The sequence below is a fragment of the Elephantulus edwardii genome, unplaced genomic scaffold (genome assembly GCF_000299155.1).
Source record: "Elephantulus edwardii isolate Elephantulus edwardi_28Jun2011 unplaced genomic scaffold, EleEdw1.0 scaffold00308, whole genome shotgun sequence".
In the NCBI taxonomy this organism is placed as follows: Eukaryota; Metazoa; Chordata; class Mammalia; order Macroscelidea; family Macroscelididae; genus Elephantulus; species Elephantulus edwardii.
The window spans coordinates 1778171-1787437 of record NW_006400058.1 but is presented as its reverse complement, the minus strand read 5'-3'; the positions used below and the strand labels follow the sequence as shown (position 1 = coordinate 1787437).

At 44.3% G+C, this 9267-nt stretch overlaps 1 protein-coding gene across 1 annotated transcript in view; it reads left to right on the top strand.

The window, feature by feature from the left end:
- The first annotated feature begins 5683 nt into the window (after positions 1 to 5683).
- FBXO17 (F-box protein 17) overlaps positions 5684 to 9267 on the top strand; it is a 17602-nt gene continuing 14018 nt past the window's right edge. Inside the window, exons 1-2 of the mRNA XM_006901119.1 lie at positions 5684 to 6026; positions 6947 to 7058. Coding sequence (XP_006901181.1) covers positions 5684 to 6026; positions 6947 to 7058 — 455 coding nt within the window. The remainder of the gene's footprint in view (positions 6027 to 6946; positions 7059 to 9267) is intronic.

Here is a 9267-nt window from a genome sequence, read left to right as displayed (position 1 = left end):
TTGCATTTTTAAAAATCATTAATAAAAAAGAAAGAAATAGCAGCTACAAGGAGCAGCCACTCCTGTGAGGACTGAAATAGATCTGCCCCTGGCTGAGCACCAGACCTTAAAGGAAAACCCTCAGCTGTGGTTCACCTCAGGGTAAAGGAGTCGCTGCGGTGCTGAGCCAGAGGAATCTGCCAGAAATTTGTCTTCCAGGATGCTAGAGAAAGTGACTCAGAGAAAGGTGCCTTGACAGAAACTAGGAAACCACCCGAGTGGGTGGGGAAGGTGCTGGACGCTACCTTTCAATGCAAGCTCAGTGTACTAGTGAAGATATCCAATACCAGAGATTTCACGTGCGCTGCTAGAACCAGATTCTTAGAAGAGCTTGTCGAATCATAAGAAACAGGGTGGAATGCAGAGAAATCATGTATGTTGCAGAAGCTGCTGCACTACATTAACCTGCGGGAAGGAGCACCCTGGAACCTGGGAGGAGAATCTCGTCCTCCTGCAGTGTCTCTTTGGCATCCCCTACTGGAAAATCAAAACATCACCTCTCCCGGCAAAGGAAAACTAAGGAACCAGGTCCCACTCTGCAAGGAGGCACACTCTATGATCCCATTTATGTGAAATTTTGGGGTATGAGTGTATGTTTGGAATCTTGTGGGACAAAAAGAAGATGGGTGGTTGCCAGGAGTATGCGATGATAGCTATGAAGGGATGATACAAATCTTTTCGTCTTGATTGTATACAGGCATTACAACTCAAACTGTACCTCTGAGACGTGTGTGCTTTATTAGATGTAAATTATACCTTCATAAAGGTAATTTTTTTTAAAAAGGTAATTTTCTTTTTTAAAATTTACTCATGGGGGAGGGTGAAGCAGAGGGATGAGGATGTGCAGGGAGAGGGGAGATTAATCATGGAGTTGTACAATTTAGTAGAAGGATGAGAGAAATTGGAATAATCTGTTCTCAAAAACAGTGTATTCGAATTTTTAAAATTAGTATCTTAAAAAAACAGCTTGAGGAGGGGGAATGGAGTGAGAAGGGGTAAAATGTGCAACAATGAATGAATGAAAATCTAACTTTTCTGTAAACTTTTGTTAAAATCACAATTAAAATAAAAAAATTCCTTTTAAAAAAAGTTACTCATGGAAGAGACTAGTGGAGAGAGACCCCAAGACTATGGCCATAGTTACCCTTTGAGACAGAAATTAAACTCACTCATGGCTCAACTTTCAACCAAACAATAGACAGATGAATAACGGTACTAAGGAGGTGCTCACTCTGTAGAAGAACCACCCAAAATAAAAAGGGCAGCATTTTTCTCTGGGAGTAGGCTAAAAAGGCATGGTCGGAGAAGAGAGTGGGATGAATAGAAACAAGAACCACAGGGGACGGGAGCTCTGGTGGCCTAGTGACAAGAAGCTACACAGCAATCTCAGAGGTATGCAGTTCGAATCTACCAGATGCTCTGCTGGAGAAGGAGGGGCAATTTCCTCCTGTACCAGTCAGATCCGATTTGACAATATACACACGAAAAACAATAAAATAAAATAATTTTAAAAAAAGAACCACAGGGGGAAAGTGCTGCTATGATGTGGGGATTATAATCTATGTTATAAGATAAAATGTGTGACAAATGCTTGAAAGGAAAACCAATCTACTCCATTACCTTCTCCTCAAGCCACAATGAAAAAGTGAAATCAGTCAGAAGACACGGAGAAACAGAGTTCATGTCCAAATACTGATGGAGAAGCACATCCAGGAGAAATGCAATCTGATTCTGACCAACAAATTTGTGTTGGTTTGGTGAGCTGGTGGATTATTCTTCCTGAGGAGCATCAGGTTCACCATTGGTGCTGTTAGTGGTTGATGACAGTGGGGTTGGGTGTTTGTTTTATTAATGTCAATGAACATTAACAGAGGTTTTGGATTTCCATTCATTCATTGTTGCACTTTTCTTCTCGCCCACCCCACCCCACCCCCAGTTCGCTCTTCTCTTTGAAAAGTAAAAGAAAAATCCCTTCATTGGTACACAATCCCCCCGCACCCCCACACCCCCACCCGAAGTATACTCCACTCTGCAATCTTCATTCTGGACTCTTATGATAATCATAATGCCCTATAATATACTGCTTTTAAACTGTTCTCTCCCTCATCCCTTTCAATGCAGTATACATAATTCATCCAGTTTTTCTCATTCTTACCCCAACCGTGATGTCAGTCCCATTCTACAGCAGTGGCACTATGCATTGTTTGTCCTTTTGTGACTGAGATATTTCACTCAGCATAATGTCCTCCAGGGTCACTCATTTTTAATAATATTGCATGAGTTCCTTGTTTTTCAATGCAGCGTAGTATTCCATTGTGTGATTATACCACAGCTTCTCTATCCATTCATTTGTTGATGGGCACTTAGGTTGTTTTCAACTTCTTGCTATTGTGAACAAAGCTGTGATAAACATGGGTGTGCATATATCTGCTTGGATGTCAGTTATGGTCTTCTTGGGGTATATTCCCAGTAGTGGAATTGCTGGGTCAAATGGTATCTCTATTTGTAACTTTTTGAGAAAGCACCATACCACTTTCCACAGTGGTTGTACCATTTTACACTCCCACCAACAGTGAATAAGGGTTCCAGTTTCTCCACAACCTCGCCAGCATTTGTTGCTTGCTGTTCTGTTAAATTTTGCTATTCTGACTGGGGTGAGATGATATCTCATAGTTGTCTTGATGATGACAGTGTTAAGAGGGTGATGAGCTACATATGTGCCTGCCACCCTTCTCCCACTCTACCCGAAAGATGATACAAAAATGGCATCTCACATTAGGTTCATGATTTTTTCAGATTATCAAACTTTAATAATAAATTGTGGGTCTTGGGTGCTGTCAGTCAGCTCTTATATTGTTGTTATATACCATCGAGTTGGGACCAACTCATAGCTGATCCACCAACAGGCTTTCAGAGGCAGTGAATCACATAGAAAAAGAGTGCCCTGCCCATCTTTCTCTTGCAGAGTAGCTACTGGATTTGAACCATAAGTCTTTGGGTTGGCAGCATGAATCTTTATCATTAAGCTACCAGAGCTCCCAAGACATTTGGTCTAGTGGTAAGGAGCTGCACTGCCAACCCAAAGACACATGGTTTAAGTCCACCAGCTCATCTTCACTGAAGAAAAAAGATGGACAGTCGCCTCCTGTATAATTTATAGCCACTGAAAACTCACTAGAGGGTCAGCTATGAGTCTGTTCTAACTCAATGGCACATAACAACATGTATAACAGAATAAAACTCTACCCTAGTCTGCGTGATCCAAGCATGATGTTTTTCTGCAGGGACATGTTATCCTCCTGATAACATGCCCAAAGTATGTGAGTTGAAATTACACCATCCCTGTACCCCTAACTAGCACCATAGCACAAGAGTTATAATCTATTTGATGTTTTATTACCATTGGATCTTACTTCTTGAGTCCTAGGAATGGTTTAGGGATATTTGTCCTTTGAGGTTTATATCAGCGTTTTGACTAGAAACAGTGATTGTCCCCAAGTTAAAGAAAAGAAGATGGTTCAGAGGCGGTTGGTAATATGCCTAAGAAAATTCCTATGCTGGGAGTTGGCAGAGTCAGGATTTGAACCCAAAACCCTTGACTCCTGACTACTACTTCCCCTGATGGAATAGCAGCCTAGACTCCTGGAAACCATCAGATTTCCCCTTTTCTTTCAGCAGACGGGTCCTAAAAGGCTTATGGAAAACAAGTTTATTATGAACATTTTCAAACCTAGAAAATCGAGATAGTTTTACAGGTAACCAACTAATATTCAAACCCACTGCCATTGATTTTCACTCACAGTAACCCTCCATCAGACTTCCACAGCTGTATATCTTTGCAGCAGGTGTTTGCCCATCTTTCTACAGTGGATTTGAATTGCTGAACATTTAGTTTTGACATAATTAGTTTGACATAGTTTGATACTATGCTGCCTGAGGTCCTTACATAGAAAAGTCCAGAGTTCCCTGCATAGAAAGTGATATGCTATGGTTCACAGTATATAGCTGTTTATTATATACTAAAGCAAGCGTTTGACTGACACTGGATATCAACCATACCTAACTTCCAACAAATATAATTTAAAGACAAATTTAGGAACAAAGCTCATAATCCAGGCACTGTCTTGCATGTTGCTACAATACTGGAAGTTTTGGCCTTGTTATAACTTTAACCAGTGACACAACTGTAACCAGTGACTATAACCCACAGCGGACAGTTTTCAGTAGTTTCCATATTAAGAGAGACTAGGAAGAAAGCCCTGGTGAGATACTTTTTTTTCTTTTTTCTGGTGATCCACTTTAAAAAAAGAAAATAGCCAGTGAAAACCTTATGGATCACAGTAGAGCTCTAGACACCAAGAGGAGTGTAGCTACTAGAAAGGAGAGCATGTGTTGGTAGACTGCACTGGGCCTTAAGAGGTTTTTGTGACACAAATTGACACAGCAACCAGAAGAACATGCTGGTGATTATGAGAATGATATAAGATCGAGCAATGTCACAATCATAGTCAAGTCAGGGACCTTTTGTCCTTGGAGGGAAATATACATGATGAGATGATCCTGTCTCCAACCTTCCCAACGGGAAATTTTTCCCATCTAGACAGAGCAGATTATCCGAGAGGCAAGGCTCTATGAGGAGAAGTGTGGCGTTAGGATTGGTGGACAATCTATCAACAGTCTGCGTTATGCAGATGACACAACCTTGCTCGCTGAAACTGAGGAGGACCTCATGTACTTGCTGCAGAGGGTCAAGGACTGCAGCCTTCAATATGGACTGAGGCTCAATGTCAAGAAGACAAAAATTCTCACCACTGGATCAATCGGTAGCATCAGGATGGATGGTGAAGAGATAGAGATTGTTCACAGCTTCAGTTTGCTCGGCTCCACGGTCTTGGCACCAGTAGTCAGGAAATCAAAAAACGTATTGTGATGGGAAAGTCTGCGGTTAGTTAGGGACCTCTCCAAAATACTCAAGAGCAACAGTGTCTCTCTGGAGACTAAGGTCCACCTGATACAGGCCATGGTTTTTGCAATCACTTGTTATGCATCAGAGAGTTGGACAATGACTAGGGAGGATAGAAGGAGAATTGACGCCTTTGAGCTGTGGTGCTGGAGAAGAGTATCGAATGTACCATGGACTGCCAAGAAAACAAACAGATTCATCGTAGAGAGGATTAAACCAGGCTGCTCCTTGGAGGCAAGGATTCTGGGGCTTCATCTGACATACTTTGGACATGTTGTAAGGAGAGACAGGTTTTTAGAGAGGGACATCATGCTGGGTAGAGTAGGGGGACAGCGCAGGAGGGGAAGACCCTCTATGAGGTGGATTGATTCAGTGACTGGGGTACTCGGGATGGGTGTGTCGAGGGCAATGAGATTGGCACAGGATAGAGCACGGTTTAGGGCTGTTGTACGTAGGGTCGCTATGAGTCGCAAACGACTCTACGGCACATAACAACAACAACAGACGTCAGTGCCTGGGCTTGCTAGGCACTCCTAGGTGTAGCAATCCCAAGTGTCCCACGGACCCGGTGGGATTACAGTCAAGCCAGAAGGACCTCACAGTCTGGGATGCAGGATACAGAATGACCGCCTGTGCTGACCAGCTCTTTCCTTTCAACCTGCAGGACGCCAACGGGTAGAAATGGGCACCTGGGTCTCAAAGCGGCAGCAGCACCCAAGCTCACCTATAACCCTGGATCAACTGCCCCCTGAGTTGCTGGTGCAGGTGCTGAGTCACGTGCCTGCACAGGCCTTGGTGACACGCTGCCGCCTCGTATGCCGCATCTGGCGTGACGTGGTGGATGGCCTCAATGTGTGGCTGTTAAAGCTGGCGCGTGACCACAGTGCCCAAGGACGCGCGCTTTATGCTGTGGTCCAGCGCTACCCACCCACCCCTGAAGATGAGTTCCCACTCTGCGCCCTGGCGCGCTACTGCCTGCGCATGCCTCTCACCCGCAACCTCATCTTCAACTCCTGTGGCGAGCGTGGGTAACAGGGTCAGGGTGGGGCCGACATGAAGAATGGGAGCCTGAGTGGGGCGGAGCTGAGAAGAAGCAAGGGGCGGGGGTGTGAATGCAGACCCTACCATAGATGCTGAGTGTAGAGCTGGGTCAGGTGGAGCCAAGGAGATCCCAGAGTATAAGGGCTGCAAATCTTACTGATCGCCAGAGCTGGAGGATCCAGCATAGGAAACGGCTCTTGGGAAACTGAGGGGCCAAGGCCAGGACGAGTGGAGAGATGGACTAGGGAAGAAATTGACCAGACAGGAGGAGCCAGAAGCTGTAGGCCTAACCTTAGAGAGACAGGATGAATGGACTAAAATTAAGAAGTGGGGGCATGGAGCTGTGACAGAGAATGTTTTTCGTATTCATGCAGGAAAGATAGACTTATGGGTGTGGCTAACGAGGAGGAAATCAGGGACAGGCTGGGAGAAGCACATTGGGTGTTGGAGATGGTGAGGAGGCAGAATTTATTGGCTGGAGGTGGAAACCGACAGGGGTAGGGGAGCGGAGCCGGGGTGGGTGCTGCGGGGTAGCTGGAAGGTAACGGAGGAAGAACAGCTAAGCAATGTAGAGGAGTTGATGAACAAGAATAAGTGACATAGTCTTCAAGTGAGACTAGGAAGAGAGCTCTGGTGGCCTAGCTCATAGGGAACTGTGGCCAACTCAAATGTGGTGCCTCTGACAGTTCAAATTCACCAGCTGGGCAATCTTCTTTAGTAAGATTTGTAGCCTCCAAAAACCTGCTATGAGTCACCTCTGACTAGATGGCCATGAGTTGAGGACTACAGGCATCTGACGGGCAGTGTGCTGCAAGGAAGGGCAGATTGGTAGGAGCATGGTGGTGAAACTGCTGGAGAGCTGGTAAGTGAATCTCTGTGGTCAACTCCTATTCTATCCCACAGAAGGCTTAAAAGGCTGGGAAGTGGAGCATGGTGGGAATGGCTGGGCCGTGGAAAAGAATGTGACTCCAGTACCAGGGGCGCCTTCCCAGACCTGCTTCGTGACTTCTTTTGAGTGAGTAGCCCCTGGGGAAAAGGGCCCTGGAAGGAGAGGAATCCCACTCCATCATATTTACCTCACGGACTGACACAGTGACTGCAGCAATGAGCTCAAGTGTATCAGAGATGGTGAGGCTGGCACAGCATTCAAATCTGTTGTTCACAGGGTCATTATGAATCGTACTACACTCCACAGCACCTAACAACAATCCATCTTCATTGACTCCTTCCCTCATTTATTCATAATCAAATAGGTACTCGACACTGTTTTGTCTGCCAGAGAGCCAGGGGAAAAGAAGAAACAAGAACCTCCTTTCCATTTATATATTAGATAGAGATAGGGACCACATTAAACCTATGAATGCCATAATAATACAACATACATTGATGGGTTTCATGCTGTGTCAGATACTATTGCAAACACTTTCCACATAACTTCATTCTCACAACCATCCTGTGAAGTACTACTATTATTTATGTTATTTATTTTGTTTTTCTATGGAGTTGATGGTGAACTCAAACTGGCAACGTTTTGGTTAGCAGTTCAACATGCAATGTGCTGTGCCACTAGGGCTCTTCTTTAATATGTAGAAAAGGGGGGGGGGGGAATTAGATCCTTCCTAACACCACACCCAAAGATAGACTAAAGACCTAACGTTAAAATATGAGGTTACCATTGTTAGGTGCAGTCAAGTGGACTACATCTCACAGTGATCCTATAAACAACGGTTCTGAACCTTGCCCTATCCTGCACCATTCTCTTGATTTGTGATATGCTCAGGCCCACTGTGATAATCTGTGTCAGTCCATCTTATTAAGGGTCATTCTCTCTTTCTCTGACCCCCCCTTTTCCACAATGATGCTTTTCCCCCCAAGGACTGGCCCCTCTTGATCAAGCGTATAGAAGACTACTGTTATGATATACTAATAAGTTTTTAAGCAAAATTTAAAAAACAATCTCTAAAGCAAAACACAACAGGGACAAAGGTATGTGATTACATTAAAAGAACATATTTCTGTCCAACAAAGAACCCCATGTTATGTTGTGGTTATTTTTAGGTGCAGAACAACAGTTCTGAACCCCCTGTTCTATGTCCCATCCTCACACTTCCCAACACCCTAGAGCCCACCGTGGAAGTCACCATGTCAATCCACCTGGTCGAGAGTCTACTTCTCCTTCACTTGACTCACCCTACACCTTTCTGAGCATCATGTCCCCTTTCAAGGAATAGCCCCTTCTAGCAACATGTCTGAAGTTATGTAAGGCAAAGCCTCATCATCTTTGCCTCCAAAGAGCACTCTGGCTGCATTCTCTCTAAGACATATTTGTTCTTTTGGCAGTCCATGTAATGTGTGCTCTTCCTTCAACACTGATGATCAAAGGTATCAATTCTTCTTACATCCTTATTCATTGTCCAACTCTCAGATGCATAGCAAGTGATTGGAAATACTACAGCCTGAATCAGATACACCTTGGTCCTCAAACCAATATCATTACTTCTCAATAATTTGGGGAAGTCTGTAACAGAAGACTTTTCCGGTACAGTTCTCCTGATTTCCTGACAGCTGGTAGCAAGGGTGTTAATTGTGGATCCAAATAAGATGAAGTTGTTGACAGGGTTTAGGGCTGTTGTGCATAGGGTCGCTATGAGTCGTAAATGACTCGACAGCACATAACAACAACAACAACAATGATGTCAGTCAGTTTGAAGACTATAGTGCCCCTGAGTCAGTTCCTGGCTAAATTAGCTGCACTTCAACCTACATCAGAGAGCTGAAAATTAAATAAGGATGATAGAAGAATTGATGCCTTTTAGTTTGAGTACTGAATATTTCATGGGCTGCCAAAAAAAAAGACCAAATAGACATGTCTTGGAGAGAGAACAGCCAGTTTGCTCCCTAAAGGCAAAGATAGTGAAGCATTATCTCTCATACATTGGACATGTAGCTAGTTAAGGTTATTAAGGGAACACTGCATGGTTCAAAACTGGGAAGAGCGTACACCAGGGATGCATCCTATCTCCACACCTTTTCAACCTATATGCAGAACAGATTATCCGGGAGGCTGGGCTCTATGAGGAGAAATGTGGGGTCAAGATTGGTGGACGATTTATCAACAATCTGTGTTATGCGGCTGACACAACCCTGCTTGCTGAAACTGAGGAGGACCTGAAGCACCTGCTGCAGAGTATCAAGGACTGCAGCCTACAATATGGATTGAGGCT